General features: G+C 43.2%; 1 protein-coding gene across 5 annotated transcripts; it reads left to right on the top strand.

The window, feature by feature from the left end:
• The first annotated feature begins 3,462 nt into the window (after nt 1–3,462).
• ANKRD34B (ankyrin repeat domain 34B) lies at nt 3,463–17,660 on the top strand. 5 transcript variants are annotated; one of them, XM_043913507.1, is made up of 5 exons: nt 3,463–3,604; nt 3,865–4,005; nt 6,087–6,169; nt 11,275–11,348; nt 13,434–17,660. In XM_043913507.1, exon 5 carries the CDS (start codon nt 13,456–13,458, stop codon nt 14,992–14,994), a length of 1,539 nt encoding a protein of 512 aa, XP_043769442.1. In that variant the 5' UTR covers nt 3,463–3,604; nt 3,865–4,005; nt 6,087–6,169; nt 11,275–11,348; nt 13,434–13,455; the 3' UTR covers nt 14,995–17,660. The 5 variants fall into 5 exon arrangements, with proteins under 5 accessions (XP_043769442.1, XP_043769441.1, XP_043769443.1 ...); XM_043913506.1 differs by having other exon boundaries at nt 6,084–6,169; XM_043913508.1 differs by having other exon boundaries at nt 6,084–6,169; nt 13,342–17,660.

Below are 17,660 nucleotides of genomic sequence, written 5' to 3'. Positions count from 1 at the left end.
AACAAATAGAGGAAGTAAGTTAAGAAAAGGAAAGATAGATATAGGACCATCCAGGAGAATCACAGAATCCTAGGGGGACAGCAAGCAGAAAGCAGTCAATTAAAATTTGAAAAGAGTGAAGTAAAAGGAGATATAAAAGACTTGACACTATCCTTGAGCTCTTGGAACAACTTAGGTAAGCAGCCAAGACAGAAAAGCTTAAGGAGAGAGGGGCGTGGTGGAAAGGAAGACAAGAAGTCCAGGGGAAAAACAGCTGTTCAAGAAAGGAAATAGTTATGAATAACGATGATGAGTACGATGATGATAACCATGGGATTTTTAACTCAAAATGGCACACATCTCCTCTCTGTCTTGAGATCTGAATTAAATAGATAGTAAGTGAATTATAAACCACTATTTTGAGGAGAACTGGAGGGGTTCCATCAGTAGACCAAAGTGTTCAGCTTATTTCTGGGAGGCAGAAAATAGTTGGAAGGATTTTGGATCAAGATGCTTATCAAACATAGGCATTTATTTTTACTTGTTCCTAAAACCCCATGAAAACATATTATTAAGGGTATAAAACCATGAAGACAACACGTTTCATATTCCAGATCATCCCACTTTATCACCCACAAAATACGATGTGTTTAATTTGGTTTGTACACCTTGGGTCAGTTCTGCCTCTCAGCTCTCATCACCTGGGGATCTCAGTGAATCTCACACAGCAGGGAGCTGGAGGAATGCCAAGGACAACAGGAAGAACCCCAAGACTCATACCATTTTTGGTTCCATTCCCGAGCCTCCTTGAGTAAATTAGAGGGCCTCTCAGAGCCCTGCTGGTCTCATCAGTAAAGTGGAGATTATAACATCTGTCCTATTTCCTTCAAGTTGCACTTGCTGAACTAAAGTGAGACCAGGAGTAAATAGAAACTATATGTTCTCATCCTCAAGCCTTGACTGTTAAAGTCTTCACCTTTTAATATTCAAGTTACAATGAAGGCAGGGCATGCTTGCCTAGATGAACAGACTCTTCTTCACCCCATCTCATCCTCACCTCACCTCACCTATTATGGGAAGTCAGTCCCTTCAGTTCCACCATCAGCCCCAAAACAGGTCAGTGGAATACTATACAGCAAAAGGAAGGAAGAAGCGAGGGACTTCCCCGGCAGTCCAGTGATTAAGACTCTTCACTTGCACTGCTTGTCAAAAATGAATAAATAAATAAAAGTATGAAAAAAGCTAAATCTATATATAGTATGCACCTCCTCAACACATTCTTAAGAGAGAAGCCAGAAAGAGTGTATTCTGTATGATTCAATTGCTATAAAATGTAAATATAAGCCAAAGCAATCTATGCTGGTTGAAGCCACTACCCTGCCCCCTAGAAGAGAGAAAAAAGACACAGTCTTCTGGAGAACTAGTAATAGTCTGTCTCTGGATGTTAATGATGCGTTAGTTTAAGCAAAATCATTGAAACTGTGAAAAGCATACATATTAAATATCTACTATCAGTTCAGTTCAGTTCAGGTCAGTCCCTCAGTGGTGTCTGACTCTCCCTGACCCCATGGAAGCAGCAGGCCAGGCTTCCCTTGTCCATCACCAGCCCCCGGAGCTTGCTCAAACTCATGTCCATGGAGTTGGTGATGCCATCCAACCATCTCATACTCTGTCATCCCCTTCTGCTCCTGCCTTCAATCTTTCCCAGCATCAGGGTCTTTTCCAAGTATCTACTATACACTAATAAAAACTTCTTTAATGGGGGAAAGGAGACCTGTGCCCTCATGCAAATTTGCCCAATCCCTTCCTGTTAATTCTGATTTCCACAAACAAATGGATGCGGGCAACGGACAATCCAAACCTAGGACTCCAGCTCCGTAGAGCTCAACCCTAGGTTAAAATAACCTATGAACTTAACATATACTTACTAAAGGGCCAATTTTAGCAGATTATTTTTCTAAATAATCCGCTCAAAGTTAAATCTACTTTCCCCCTTTAAGGACTCTAAACTACAAATTATTTTTAACTGACGTCATCTGAACAACCATAAAAGACAGTCACTGTCCTTTCTCCACCAAATGATTCCTGATAAATGAATTCAAATCATTGCTTCTTTTAAAATTCGTCTCTTTTTAATTCTATAGAGGAGTTTCACACGTAAAACATACATCAATTAATATGTATTAATGCTTTGATAATACTAGAATCAAGTTATAAACTCACAAAAACGAAAGAACAGCTGCTCCCACGACTGCCCTCAACCTGAAGTGAGATTCTGGCTTTACCAAAACAGGGGACAGGGACGGGAAAGGGGACGAGTGACCCGTGGAGGACAGACTCGTGGACCAGCCGTGTGGGTAAGAACTAGAAGGAGGGACGCAGACATAGACAGGGGGAACCAAGAGCAATTATGTAGAGGTGACTGACGCCCTGCAGTGGAAAAAACCCTGCCGCCCCTGCTCTGGGTCAAATCACCGCAGCCAAAGCGCGGTGGCCGGGCTGGGGTGTGAGGATAGCGGGTGGAGGATACTCGAGGGGACAAAAGGCGGAGCTTCAGAGGCCACACTTCGGCCCCGGGGCCGGAACAGACTTTGGCCCCGCCGCCCCCACCTGCAGCACAGCCCCGAACCCGCGCGTCACTCCCAGCGGAAACGAGGCGCAGCCCGGGCTTCTGGCGAGGTGCGCGCCTCCCGGCCCCCGCTCCGACGCTTCGCAGCTCCGGGTCCGCTGCCCGCATCTCTCCGCCGAGCGGGGGCGGGGACAGGGCTGCACCTACCAGGATCTGCGACTCGAGCGGCGGTGCAGCCAGCGGAGACAACATCCCAGCCGGGACGGCGCCCTGGGTCCACCGGCACGAAGGGTCGGAGCGGAACCCGGGAGGCGGGAGGCCCCCCGCCGACTCGACAGCGCGTCGCAGGTCAGTGTGCGGCGCCGGCTGTGCGGGCTGCACTTAGGAAAACTTTGGTTTGCGTGTCGGCTGCCGGGAGGAGGGCGCGGAGCGCGCAGCCCGGGCCCAGGGCCTCCGTGCGCCCCGCCGGGTATACTTGGGCCCTGGGAGCCGGCATCTCCCGCGCCCTGGCACTGCGGAGCCCTGGCGCCCACCGAGGGCCGCCGGAGTGCAGGGTCCTTTCCAGAGACTCTGCCCCGCCGAGCCGGGCGCGCTCCGCGGAACCCACACTCGCGCCTCCCGCAGTCCCCGCCCGTTCTTGGCGGGGGCTCTGCGGCGGCGCGGGCTCGGACCCCGCGGGCGAGCGAGTTTCGCCTCCTCCTCGGCCTTGCAGCGCTGGGGAAGTGATGAGGGTAGCCGGCGGCCGCAGGATATCTGAGAGGATTCGGGCAGGGGCCCCGCGGGCGCGGGTCGGCGCCGCAGCGGGAACGGCGCGCGCTCGGCTGCCAGAGCGCGCGGGTCGGAGGGGCGGACTTGGGCGCGTCTCCGCAGGTGCCTGCGGCCGCCTGGCTGTGGGAGGTGCGGGCCGGGCGCGGGGCGCGGGCTAGCGGGGGCTGCGGAGCCGTTTGCAGTACGGTCTTCACAAATGCGAGCCACACAGGGGCCGGCAGCCGGGCCCCCGGAGCCTGTTGGGGCTCCAGGACCCCAGGCCCCTTGTCAGAGAACCGGGGTCCAGAGGTGCGCCTGCCCCCAGCAGAGGGGCAATGGCTTCTCCTCTCGGGCGTGCCATTTCCCAAAAGGAGGGCCGTGTCCCCCGGGCGGGCGGTGCGGGGAGCGCTCCGCAGCGACTCTGCTCAGACCCCTTCTCGTGGAGGGCCATCGCCTCAGCCTGCCAGCTGTACCCTGGCTCCGAGCAGAGGCGCCGAAACGCGCACCCCGCCCCCATCGGTGTCCCGACTCTGTCGCCCCAGTCACCTTCCTGTGCCCTTCTCCGACAGCTCCTCGGGCTCGCTGCCTCCCCGCTCTCGGGAAAAACTGAGGCAACAACTCCGTTCCGGAGGCCGCGAGGACTGTGAGGACGCCGCCAGAATCCTCGGCAGCCTGGAAATCCCATCACGTTGGTTCCCTGAGACTTGGCGGTATAGGTTTGCATGTCTTTATGTGTGTGTGCTGGGAAGGCAGGGTTGGGGGGGGTGGTGCGGGTTCTGCAGAGGGATGTGAGGGTGCAGCTTCCCCAGGGCCCAGCACCAGAGACCTGGGGTCGGCTGCAGTAGGTAGAAGTAACCAGCATTTTGGGGGTACGTGTGGGAAAGTCAGCAAACCGCACCAGCTTGGGTCGTTTGTAAATATTTCTTACAAGCCCGGTGCCAGAGAACACTTTACCTGGCAAGTCATGACGTTCCCTGAGACAATCTCAGTGGCATCTCTTGTTCTGGCTTTGTCCCTTCCCTTGCATGGGGAAGGAGACGCGTATTTTGCTGGTGGTGGGCAGGCTTGCCTCATTCCAGGCGCAGCTGGCCTCCACGTCCTGGCCTGGGCTGCCTACTACAAAGCTTGACTTTCTCAGACCTGTCTGGGAAGGGTAGGGCAGCAGACCTCCAATACCTCGGCTGCTGTAACTCAAGGCTGCACTCTTCTCTGGACCTGTGGGCTCTCTTTGCCCACTCAGGCAGGGCAGTTCTCTCTGCCCCGTTGCTCCTGCAGCAGAGCTAAGCCTCAGATGCCCTGGAGGTGAAATGATGGAGACAGCCTGGTGGGGGAGCCTCAGGCAGGGACTGATAGCTAATAGGAAGTGGGACTGGGGGACGAGTTTGTCGCAGATTTTTCCCAAGTATGTACAAGAAGCACCCGCTATGGGGAGTGGAGTCTGGGATCTAATTAACAAGCTCTCCATGTAATTGTTAGGCCCATTGTAGGTGGAGGAACAGGAGGCACCTTAGCCCCGATTCTTAGACCCCCTAGCCCAGAGCACTCGCATTGAGTGATGTATGTTTAGAAAGTGACATAATTGAATTCCTAAGTGGCAAATGTATAAGGATCTTCTGAAATCCTCACAGTAATTGTCAGTAAATATTATCCCCACTTTAGGAATGGGGAAACAGAGGCTCAGAGAAACGGCTTCTCCAGGGTTCGTGACTTGGGAGGAGACAGAGCCCCAGGCTTTGACACACAGCCTGCTGCCCCCTCTGAGCATGCTCTGGTCCCCTGCAGGCAGCACAAAGACAGGGTAACCTGCTGCAGAGGTGAGGGCCTGAGTTTCCAGCTCGAAACCCATTTGTTAATTTCCACACACCCCCTCCCTCTCGCTGCCCTTTCTCAACATGGCCAGATAAATATTAATAACTTTCTGGGAGGAAGCATAGATCCTATTTGGAGGTGGACTAAGAGGCTCAAAGGAAAGTAAAATTTCTTCCCGAATGACAGGAAAACTAGGGGTGGCTTGGGGAGAAAAATGCCACAAGCAAGACCAAGCCTAGTATCTCCAAGACGACTTTTAAAGCACCTTGGCCCCTGTGGCAATTGTGCGTGCTCAGTCACTTCAGTCGTGTCCGACTCTTTATGACCCTATGGTCCACAACCTGCCAGGCTCCTCTGTCCGTGGGGATTCTTCAGGCAAGAACTTTGGAGTGAGTTGCCAAGCCCTCCTCCAAGGGATCTTCCGGACCCAGGGATTGAACACCCCTCCTGCATTACAGGCGGATTCTATACCGCTGAGCCACAGGGGAAGTCCATAGATACCACACAAATCAGGTACTCAAAACAGAACTCTACCCTGTGGGAAGCTGGTGTCTAAGAAGCAAGGAGACATAAGAGAAGGAACATGGGAGCATCTATTAACTCCTGGTGAGCAGGCGGGTAAGAGAAGTGACTCTGAGAGTTCTCTGACCTCTCTCTCCTCAGCCACATCAATGGGGCAGACCTCAGCATGGACTGGGGCAGACCAGGTGAATGCCACAGCTCAGCGGTCCCTGCAGGGCAGGCTTCGTCCTGTGTGCGTGAGTGCGTGTCTGTGTGTGGACACACACAGGATTGCCCTGCGTAGAATCCACTCCTAACACTTCACAGATTTATAAACAGTGAAACATGATTAACTGCATAAACACTGTGGGGATGTCTTCCTTAACAGGGAATTAAAAAACTAGACTCCTAATGGGAGAGATGTGTGGGACAAATTATTGGTATTTATGTAGCTCTGAATAGCTTTGATTTCCTTTAGTAGGAACTGACAGCTGGCTGACAGAAAACTCATCCAAGGAGAGAAAAGACATAAGTGAAGTATGAAATTTTGAATAACATTTTCAGGTAACTTTCTATTTCCATTTAAAGTGGGTGTCTGGAGGGGCGAATGTGGTTATGATTTGAATTGCTTCACTTATCTATAGAGATTTTTTAATAGGGCTCATAATTCTGAGATCCAATGCCTTTTACTTCTTTTTCCTACCTCCCAGTCCCCTGGTGACAGGGCAGCGAGCTGGGAATTGCACCATGCAGCCTGTAGACTCTCAGTTTCCCCCATTTTCAGCACGTGGCTTGTACGGCTGGAGCCTTCCTGATCAATTTGTTTAGAGAACAAATCTTCATTTTCTTGCCCAGGAGAGTTGTTGTCTACTTAGGGTGGGGTAAAGTTCTGGGGGTCTGGTTGTTCTATCCAACCATCCTGTCATGTTCAGCCGTGTGCCTCATTGCCCATTTCTGTGTCATTTGGAACCTCCATGTCCTAAGCTTCCAGGATCCTGCTGGTAAACTGGCTCTCTTCTCGCTGGGGCCATCTCCCTGGGGGGATTTATGTTGTAGCTTCTACTATGTTAAGGCAGTTAACCATGCCACCCCCACCTCTGTCTCCTCAGCAAGTTTGAAATTGATCATCTGATGCTACCCTCTTTCCATTTTCTTTGTTCTTCAGAATAGATATCTTCTTAAAAAATAAACTGTAATTTTAGAAGGGCCTTGGGAGGTGGAGACCATCCTGGTGACTCAGATGGTGGAGAATATGCCTGCAATGCAGGAGACCTGGATTCAATCACTGGGTTGGGGAGATCCCCTGGAGAAGACAGAGAGGCAGTAAAAGAGTAGAGTAAATATGCCATGATGAATCATGCGCCTTGTTAAAGACAATTTAATTTAAAAAATAAAAGCAGTTTATCTGGCTGTTTAATAATTAATATCTTACATTACCCATATCTTTAATGCTGAAATTACTGTATTTGGAAATTATAAGGAAAATGCCCTTAAAGGGGTAGCTTATTCCATAGTTCACCTATTAGGTTCCATTTATGTTTACAAACATTATTTACAGATTCTAGAAAAACAACATTTTAAATTTTTTATGTTATTTAAATAGCCTGTCAGTTAGAGACTTGGTGGGCTTCCCCAGTGGCTTAGCTGATAAAGAATCTGCCTGCAATACAGGAGACCCAGGTTAGATCCTTGGGTCGGGAAGATTCTCCTGGAGAAGGAAATGGCAACCCACTCCAGTATTCTTGCCTGGAGAATCCCTGTGGACAGAGGAGCCTGGCAGGCTACAGTCAGTCCATGGGATTGGAAAGAGTCGGACACAACTGAGCGACGAACGTTTTCAGTTTTCACTGTAGAGACAGGATAAAAATAAAAGATGGCTAAATTCTGAGATAAAAATTTTAAAAAGGAGAACACAGTGAGTAGGAAGGCATACAGGAAAGCCTTTTTCCAGGTGTTGTGTGATTTCATCACCAGCCCCCAGGGGATGAATGTTTTATGATTGTCTTCCACAGATGGGGAACCCAAGACTCTGAGAGGCTGAGATATTTGACCAGGGCACACAGCTAGAAACTAGGAGAGTCAGGGTGGGAATCTGGGTCTACCTGACCTTCAGATTTTCTCCAGTTGAACAGTCTGTTTGGAAGGTGTCACTGACCTGGGGGATCATTTACAAGCTAGATTATAACAGAGCCTGACTGGGTGAGTACCGTACTAGTACGAGGTGCCCTGGGTGGGGATGTTTCCAGGGAAGAGACATAAGGCAGGAACACTTCTGAACTAGGATCACTGTAGCCTGGAGAAGTGGTCTTCATCCCAGGTGGGGCTCACCTCTATGAAGAGTAAATTAGTCAAACTTCAGTATCAGCATTTTTGATGTGCAAATGGATGAGGTGAGAGAAAAGAATAGACTGAAAGAAGGTGAAGGCATGAAAACAAGGGGGTTATTCCAATAAAGTCCTGATTACAAGATGAGACACTAGGAAACCAAAAATATATGCATATGGAGAATAAAGTACGTGGTAACTTTTTTTCTGAAAAATTTAATGTTTAAACAATTTCAGAATTTCTCTATTAAGTGTAAACAGTTTAAAGAGTGAGCAGTCCGACATTTAAAATAGATAACCAGCAAGGACCTACTGTATAGACCATGGAACTGCTCAGTGTTATGTGGCAGCCTGGATGGGAGACGTGTTTGGGGGAGAATGGTTACATGTATATGTTTGGCTAAGTCCCTTCTCATTGTTCACCTGAAACTATCACAACATTGTTAACTGGCTGTACCCCAATACAAAATTAAAATTTTTTTAAAAAAGTGATCAGTCCAATAGGCTTAGAAGTCTTTATAATGAGCAAGTTAAGCCTTTGTTGTTTTGACAGCCTGCAGTACTCAGGGGCGGGTCTGCCTACAGCCACGTGGCCGCACCTTTGCTAGCTGCCACCAGCTAGAGGTGCCACTTCCCAGCTTCTCTGAAGCCCTGGAGCCCACGGCATCTTCTCTTTCCACAGGACCGCGGCGGAACCGCTGCCCGGCCTAGACATCCCAGCCAGCTCCCCTTCTTCTCCCAGTGAGAGGGGAACTTTCCCTGTGGGAGGGAAAGTTATGGCAGGAAGTGGCCAGGTTTAGCACTGTGAAGAGAGGTCTCTACATGAGGATAGGTGAAAAAATTTGAATGTTGTTCCAAAAGATTCTTTTAAAACTTAAGGGAAGAGGATTGGCTCCAATACTAGAAACTATATTTAATACTGAAATCTGGTATCTGGCAGCTGGTTCTCATTTGAATCTCTCTCTCAAATGCTACTTTTGGTCAGAGGTGTTTTTACATGATTGATACTATTACCTCTTCTCGAATGGCAGTTGCAGAGTAGTTTTTATATTTTATGTTATGTTCCAGCTCATTTCTATAAGTCTCTTTGCTTTATTAAACCCATTTGTATATGAAAAATGCTAAAAGAAGGGTTTTTTTGTGATCACTGTCTCATGTGAACTCTTTTCAGATGTTTCACATTCTGAATAGACCTCTGAATTGGGCCCCAATCTGTCAGCCAGCCATAAATTCTTAGGTTGCAGGTACATCTGGTTCTGGAATAGCTTTTTTAGAAGGTTGCACAGAGGACAAAAAATAATGTATTTTATGTATTACTTTCTATACGATAGTAGTATCGTGTAGAGGAGTATATGAAGTGTATACTATTTGAAAAATAAAAATAAAATGGACACCTATATACACACCATCCAGGTTGAGAGACAGAACATCAGGTGAATCTTAAAAACCTCTCTGTGTCCCTCCCAAAGTGCATTAATCTCCTGATCCCCAGCGAGAGGTCACTTGGTCTTAACTATTGTGTGGATCATTCCCTTTGCTTCTTTTTTCCCCAGTTTCCCACTTGTATATAATCCTTAAGTAGACTGTTTATTTTTTGGCAAACTGGGTAGCAAGCACAAATTAGTTGAATAAAGGAAGATCAATATTGCCAAAATATGGCAGAAGTTCTCAGGAGAAGATAAGTTGAACAATCTCTGGATCTCGGTTCAGCTCAGCATCCCTGAGTGTTTACAGGAGTCCTTCTGGGCAAGTCAAGAGTGAATCCTGGGAAACATGGATTTACCATGACAGGGCTTCTGGCAGGCTACAGTGTAGACCAGATACTGAATATCCAAAGGCATTTGGTCCTCAGTTAACAAGATGGTAAAATGGCAGTATAATCTCAAAGAGGATGCCTGTGCACATTCATTATCCTGGCATCTCACCATCTTCCTGGGGATTTTTGTTGCTTCTCCTCTGATGATCTCCAGATCTCGTTTCTTCTTTCTTGTTCCACCATTTCATCTTGATAGATCATATTCTTCAGTAGATTCTTGAAAGTGAATTGGGATTCAATTGAAAGTGATTCCCAATTATTGACTAATGGTTTGGCTAGCAGAGAATTCTAACCTGGGAATCATTTATCCTTCAGATTAAAAAAAAAAAAAGGTATCCCTCTGTTGTCTCTCATTATTCTTGTTGATAGATCTGAATCCTTTGTAATTTTTGATCCTCTACTAGGTGACTTATCCATTCCACTCCCCTTACCTGCCTCCAAACTTGTGGAATCTTCTCTGTTCTCAGTGTTCTGGAAATTTACAACCATGTGCCATGGTCAGGGTCTGTCTTCATCCATTGTGCTGTGTTCTAATTGGCCCCTCTCAATTCAAGAACTTGTGTCCGTCACGTCTAGAAAATTTTCTTGATCTTAGTCATCATTTCCTCTCCTGCTCACCCATTCCTCCACCCCCACTATTTTCTCTAGCAGGAACTTCTGTTAGTTGAATCTTGGATTTCCTGATCTAGTCCTCTAATTTTCTCATTTTTTTTCTTTCTATTCTTTTTGCTTGACTGTGTTAGAGATTTTATCAACGTTATTATTCAACCCTTCTATTGAGTTTTGCAGTTTGTATCATGTTTTTATCTTTTGAGAGCTTTTTACAGTCTCTGAATATTCTTTTTAATAGACTCGTATCCTTGTTTCATGGTTACAATATCTTCTTATCCTTTTGAGGATAATGAGTTTTGGAAGCTTTCATTTTCTGGACTTCTCCAGGTTACATTTTCCTATTTGTTCTGGTCTCTACCTTTAGTATAAGAGGCTTTTTTGTTTGCATTCTCATGATTAAAGGGCTTGGGTTAAAAAGCTAATGTCAAGCTTTGAGCACATGAGTGATGTTTTATACCACCCTATGGGATGATTTGGGTGGCATGTTGAAGAATCCCTGTGATCAGTATACTTTAGGTATTTTCTCCTTGGTAGGTCACATTCTTGAGAGGAGCCTATTCCATTTTCTTCTGAAGAATAAAGATATGGGTGCTGTCCTTCTTGAAGCTGAGTAGGGGGGCAGTGCTGTGAGTCCTTTGATATTGATGGTCAGTAAGCATACCGTCGTTGTTGTGGTGCAGTGGTAAAGAATCTGCTTGCAGTGCAGGAGATATGGATTTGCAAGGGTTCAGTACCGGAATTGGGAAGATCCCTTGGAGAAGGAAATGGCAGCCTGTTCCAGTGTTCTTGCCTGAGAAATCCCATGGACAGAGAAGCCTGGCAGGCCACAGTCCATGAGGTCATAGAAGAGTCAGACATGACTTAGCGACTAATCAAGAAGCATACAGTCACTTATTCTCCTGTTTTCTTGTCCTCAGATTTACCCAGCGGCTGTCAGTCCAGAGATTCTCCGTTTCACCGTTTCTGGAGAATAAACTGGACATCTTTTGAGGTGGGAAATGACAGTCCTCTGTCTCCGAGTGGCTTGGAGTGGTGAAGTGTTTCTCGTATTTTAATGTGCATGCAAGTCACCTGGGGATCTAGTTGAACCATAGGCTCTGATTCAGTAGGTCTGGGATCGGAGCCTGAGATTTTGCACATTTAACAAGTTTCGGGTAGGGCCACTGCTGGGGGTCCAAGGTAGGACCACCACACTTCTTGTAGCAAATCCCAGATCTAACTGCCTCTCTCACGGCCCTTCTCCTAACCCTCTAGGAGGGCTGTACTCTCCACTTGCTCCACTAGCTAGTTCTAGAGCCTCCGGCTGCTGCCTCTTTCAAGGATTCTGTAGTGTACACGGGTTCATTCTCAACTCTGCCACGATGACTCGAGGCACAGCCTTTTCAGGTTGGCTGAGTCAGTTACCACTGGCTCATTTGCTTTCTGGCTTCCAAAATGTTACTGTCATCTTCTGTCCTTTTCCTGCTATCTTTGTGAGTTTATCTTTCTGAAAAAAAAAATCTTTACTTTTAGGGGGTTTCAGGCAGGGTTAAAAATTAGATGTGTTTGTTCTGCCGTATCACCCTAACCATAATCAGCTGCTAAAGTATTTTCCTAAAGTTGATTATGGTATTGGTATAGAGCCTGATCTGTGATAAATAACTGTGCTAATTAAAGTTTTCAGGTCTTTGCACAAGAAATGGTCTCTACTTCTCCGTTCCCCCTTTTTCTTCCTGCTAAACTCTTTCACAGTCGTCAAGGTTTAGCTCAAATGGCTGGTCTCTGTGACGCCCCTCTTCCGTCCTCACACTATTAAGGTCTGTGTGTTCTCATGACTTTAAGCCATAACCAGCTGCTTATTCCAAAGAGCTGTATAAGCTCCTCAGGGCTGGGGCCTGTACCTTTATAACTCAGAACCCATCACAATATTAAGAGCTTATAGCTGTTTATCACTGCATTAATTTCTGTGTACATGTCTATCTCTTTTTTCTTCACTTTCTTTCTGCTCTCTTCATCTCTTCTTTCTTTTAAGAAGTCATATTTATTATCTATTCTACTATCCAATAGAAGTTCATGTCCAATATTCTTAATCTTAAAAGTAAATGAGTAGAATAAATAATCCTCAATTTATCAAAGCTACCAAATTAAATGAAATAGACTTAAATATTACATAAACTTTTATTTGCTTTTTATCCCTAGCTCCAAGGACTGTTGTAAAACTAACATGTCCTTGGCTCTCAATAAAGATATAATTCTTACCACCTTTTGAAATTATCTGTTGAGTGAGTTTGAATCTAAATTATTTAAATAAACATAAATCATCTTCCATTTTAATGATAACAAAATGTTTATGAAGTCTACATGTCTTCATTTGTTTTTAGCCTAGAAAACTCCTTTAAAGCAGCTGTCAAAATTTAACCCAATAGTACGTTTCTAACCCCATAACCTAGTCAGTATATGATTTAAATAATGGAGTCAAGAAAAATGCATAATCACATACTCACCATTCCTATCTCAGTGTCAGACACATCAGTTATTTTAACATCTTGTAGTCCAGATATTTTTCATCCTTTAAAAGAAACATCAAAATGCTCCTCAAATTGGAAATCTAGATCTTAATTATATTATTTAGTTGAAGAGCATATTTAGGTAATTTAATACTAAGAAGTATTTTATATTAAGCTGCCATAAACATGTTCTACTTCAGTTGATTCAGTTGCAATTACTCATAAATTTGGCTTTTTGGCTTAAATTTGCATTTTAATATTATTTTAAAAAAACTTTTCCAAGTAGAAAATAAGGTGATGATTATTTAGTCAATGTGGGGTTTAGAGAAATATCAGGCTAGTGTTATATCATAAATATTCAATGAAGATTTTAAAAGTAAATTTTAGTTTGAATGCCCTAAAGGTTGTTACTATTCTAAAATTATTTTTAATTTTGCAGTTCACTATTTTGCTCTGTATTTATTAAAGAACAATTTTATTTATGTCTTCTTTCTCTAGACATATTTCAGAAATCGTGAATAACAACATGAATATAAATTGGGACATTGATTCCGACTAATCTTTTGTTCTTCATCTTCTTTGATAACCAGGTATTGATTCTGACTTTTGAAGATGGATGAATGTGTTGAAATTTCCAGTGATGGAAATTCTCTAATTAAAGCGGTCCATCAGAGCCGGCTTCGCCTAACAAGACTTTTGTTGGAAGGTGGCGCCTACATCAATGAGAGCAATGACCGTGGGGAAACACCTTTAATGATTGCTTGTAAGACCAAACATGTTGATCACCAGAGTGTCAGTAAAGCCAAAATGGTTAAGTACCTGTTAGAAAACAATGCTGATCCCAACATACAGGACAAATCTGGGAAAACTGCCTTAATGCATGCTTGCTTAGAAAAAGCTGGTCCTGAAGTTGTTTCGTTGCTCCTAAAGAGCGGGGCTGACCTCAGCCTGCAAGATCATTCTAGTTCCTCGGCCCTGGTTTATGCTATAAATTCAGAAGATAGAGAGACCCTGAAAGTTCTCCTTAGTGCTTGCAAGGCAAAGGGGAAAGAGGTCATTATCATAACGACAGCAAAATCGCCCTCTGGCAGACACACCACCAAACAGTACTTAAATATGCCTCCTGGGGGTATGGATGGGTGTCATACCCCAGCCAGCTGTGCCTCTCCTTCAGAAATAGACTTAAAAACAGCCTCATCACCACTTTCACATTCTTCTGAAACTGAAACGACACTTTTTGGCTTTAAAGATCTGGAGCCTGCAGGAAGCAGTGATGATACTGGGGATCGAGGCTCCCCTGTGAGGAAGCCTGGTCTGGCTCCTAACGGGCCCAAGCTCCCTCAGGCTCCTCACTGGATCAGGAGCCCTCCTTCGTTAATGCACAGAGTGGCCTCCTTACAAGAGGAGCTCCAGGATATTACTCCAGAGGAAGAATTATCCTACAAAGCCAACCGGCTGGCACTTTCCAAGCGATTCATTACTAGGCACCAAAGTATTGATGTAAAAGACACTGCACATTTGCTAAGAGCCTTTGATCAGGCCAGCTCAAGAAAGATGTCATTTGACGAAGTAAATCATCAATCATTTTTTTCTGAAGGAAATCAGCAATGCATTGACATCCCAGTGGATCAGGACCCAGACTCTAACCAGACAATATTTGCTTCCACCCTGAGAAGTATAGTTCAAAAAAGAAACTCAGGGGCAAATCACTACAGTTCTGATTCCCAGCTCTCGGCTGGTCTTACCCCTGCAGCTTCAGACGATGGCAAAGCACTTATAGGAAAGAAAAAGATTCTCTCGCCATCTTCCTCCTTGCTATCAGGGTCCAAAGAATTGTTGGAGAATATGCCCCCAGGTCCCCTGAGCAGGAGAACTCATGCCCTTTTAGAAAGGCGTGGTTCAGGAGCTTTCTCTTTAGATCACAACAGTACACAAACCAGACCAGGATTCCTGCCACCCTTAAATGTGAACCCTCACCCTCCCATATCAGATATCAATGTCAGCAACAAGATTTCCAGCCTTCTTTCTTGCGGTCAAAAAGTGCTTATGCCAACAGTTCCTAGTTTCCCCAAAGAATTCAAAAGTAAAAAGATGTTGTTAAGGAGACAATCATTGCAAACAGAACAAATTAAGCAGTTAGTTAATTTTTAAGACATGGCTAGAAAATACATTTTGTTCACGTTTAACCAGAAAAATACAGAACTAGAAGATTTAAATGTTCATCCTTTTAAATCTTTTTATTGGTTCATAATAGTTAGGGGTTATCAAAATGTACTGTGTCCCATCATACTATGCACTGTAGATATACAAATAATAGATAATTTTTGAAAAGAGATTCTCTCAAAGCGATTTGTTTTAAAAACCTTCCATATTTAACACACTTTATGTGGTCCAAGTTTTTAATTTAAACAAAAATAAGCAAACAAAGAAGGTTACATATGTTGGCGATAACTTTAAAGTTTTCAATTTTGCCAAAATTTTATTAGGAAACATTGTGTTCAAATCAGTAATTTTTTAAAAAAGCATTTCAAGATTGTAATTTGCCACAATGCCAACATCATAAAAGAAAACATTAACAGCTATAAATTGTTCTATGGTCAATAAGCCTAAGCTACAAAGAAAGAATGAACTAATTCTTGAAAAATCTTGACTGCAGGTAGGTGACAATCTAATTAATATTTTTAAAGGTCAACCATTATAGTAGACAAGGCAGCTAATATGTGTTGTCAGCTTAATCAGTGTCAAAGTGGCAGATCTGAGTTTTATAAGCTAGTTATAATCTATGCCAAATGTTTGTGTGCTATTTTTTGCTTTGCCTTTTTTTTTTAATAGGAACTTTTCTTCTTTTTATTCTATTTCCCAAGAGCAAACACAGTAAGACTAAAGCAAGAATAGAATACATTTAAAATACATAAAATATTAGTGAAAAGAAATTATAACAACAAAAATGTTAGTTTGTTGCTTGACATTGTGACAAAGTTTACTGAAATTTCTTCCAGATACTAAGCTTCTGCAGTATTGAATTTACAGGATTATTAGTCAAAGGAACATTTCTGTTCATTTGCTGTTGACAGAACCTTTTTCTTTATTTTATATTATGGACATTTTCAGTCACACAAATGTAGAGAGAATAGTTCAATGAGGCTTCATATATACAGTGTAATAGAGTATTGATTTTTTAAAACACGAAGGCATTTTGGTGTAATATTAACTCTTCAGTCCATAAATTCAATGTGGATCCAGATTTTTTTTTTAATCCTCATATAGTGTCCTTCTTTATCTATCTTTATGACATTTGTTTTAAAGTCTATTTTGTCTGAAATGAGTATTGCTACCTCCAATTTCTTGTCATTTCTGTTTGCAAGAAATATCTTTTTCCATCCCCTTACTTTAAGTTTATGTGTGTCCTTTGCCCCATAGGGGTCATTTATAGGCAGCATATTGTAGGCTCTTGTTTTCTTATCCTGTCAACCACTCTGCATCTTTCAATTGGAGCATTTAATCCATTGACATTTAAGGTAATTACTGATAGGTGTGTATTTATTGCCTTTGTTAACCTTGTTTTCCAGGTAATTTTTGGTTTCTTCTTTGTTGCTTTTTTTAAAAAAAAATTTGTTTTTCCTTTTGTGGTTTGATGAGTTTCATTTTTGTGTTCTCTTCTTCTTGGTTTTTGTGAATCTGTTGAATGTTTTTGACACATGGTTGCCCTGTGTTTCAAGTGTGTTAATCCATTACTATATCTTCTTGCAGTTCAGTTACCTATTACTATATCTTAGTGCAGTTCAGTTCAGTGTGTGCATGCTTAGTCACGTCCAACTCTGCAATCCCAGGGACTGTAGCCCACCAGACTCCTCTGTCCGTGGAATTTTCCAGGCAAGACTACTGGAGTGGGTTTTTGCCTTTTTCATTTTTAATGTTATTTTATGGAATTCTTTCTCCATATCTTTTCATCCCTGTTATTGTTTTTTGAAGCTTAGTCATAGATTCCCAATGACAAGATAATACAACTGTTAAAAGCATTTCTTGTTTTGTTGTATTAAACTATTCTTGTCTTTATAAATACAACCAAAAAAAAAGTGTGGGATTTATCACAAAAAGAAACTAAATGCTTGCTTTGTTGTAAAAAAGGAAAACTGATTATTAGATTATATTAGGTTAGCTAAAATTAAGAAAGCTGGTAGAAAATTTAATTACAAAATGTATTAAGTATTCGGTCAATATTAAAGCATATCTTTTTATTACTGAGATATGATTATTAGATTATTTATATAATTAGAATAATAAGGGTAATATCCTTAGTGTGACATTCCAATTATCTAGTATTTAGGACCTGTGAATAATTTCTAACAAAATAAATGAATGTGATGCTACTATCATAAAATATTATGGATATACTATCTATATTATTTCAAAATATGGTATCTATACAGAGTCCTTATTTCAAGTTAGCAGTTTTACAACAAAGAGTAAATCAAACTATACAGAGCCTGAGTATATTAATTTGAGGTCCTGGCAATTGACACGATGCTTTTCTCCATAATTTGATATAAGCAAGTTGTTGTTTAACATAGTAATTAATTTCTTGTGGCTTTTATTTGAAAAATAAATGGAAACTGGAAGTTTTCCATTTAATGTTTTGAAAAACATTAATATTAATTGCATTAAAAGTATTCTTTGGTTCAGAACTTAGAATTGTGCCTGATGTTTATAGGTAACTAAACCCTTTTTGCAAGTTTTAATACTGAGAAAAGTTCTTGGCTTCAAGTTGTAAGGATACGGTTTGGAAGACTATGTAGCTTGATTAGTTCATAAACAAA

Source organism: Cervus elaphus, chromosome 9 (genome assembly GCF_910594005.1).
Source record: "Cervus elaphus chromosome 9, mCerEla1.1, whole genome shotgun sequence".
In the NCBI taxonomy this organism is placed as follows: Eukaryota; Metazoa; Chordata; class Mammalia; order Artiodactyla; family Cervidae; genus Cervus; species Cervus elaphus.
The sequence above is the reverse complement of the archived record's forward strand: the minus strand, read 5'-3'. Positions and strand labels throughout refer to the sequence as shown.

Coding starts and splice junctions, on each gene's coding strand:
- ANKRD34B (XM_043913507.1), top strand. CDS start 13,456: ATGGATGAATGTGTTGAAATTTCCAGTGATGGAAATTCTCTAATTAAA.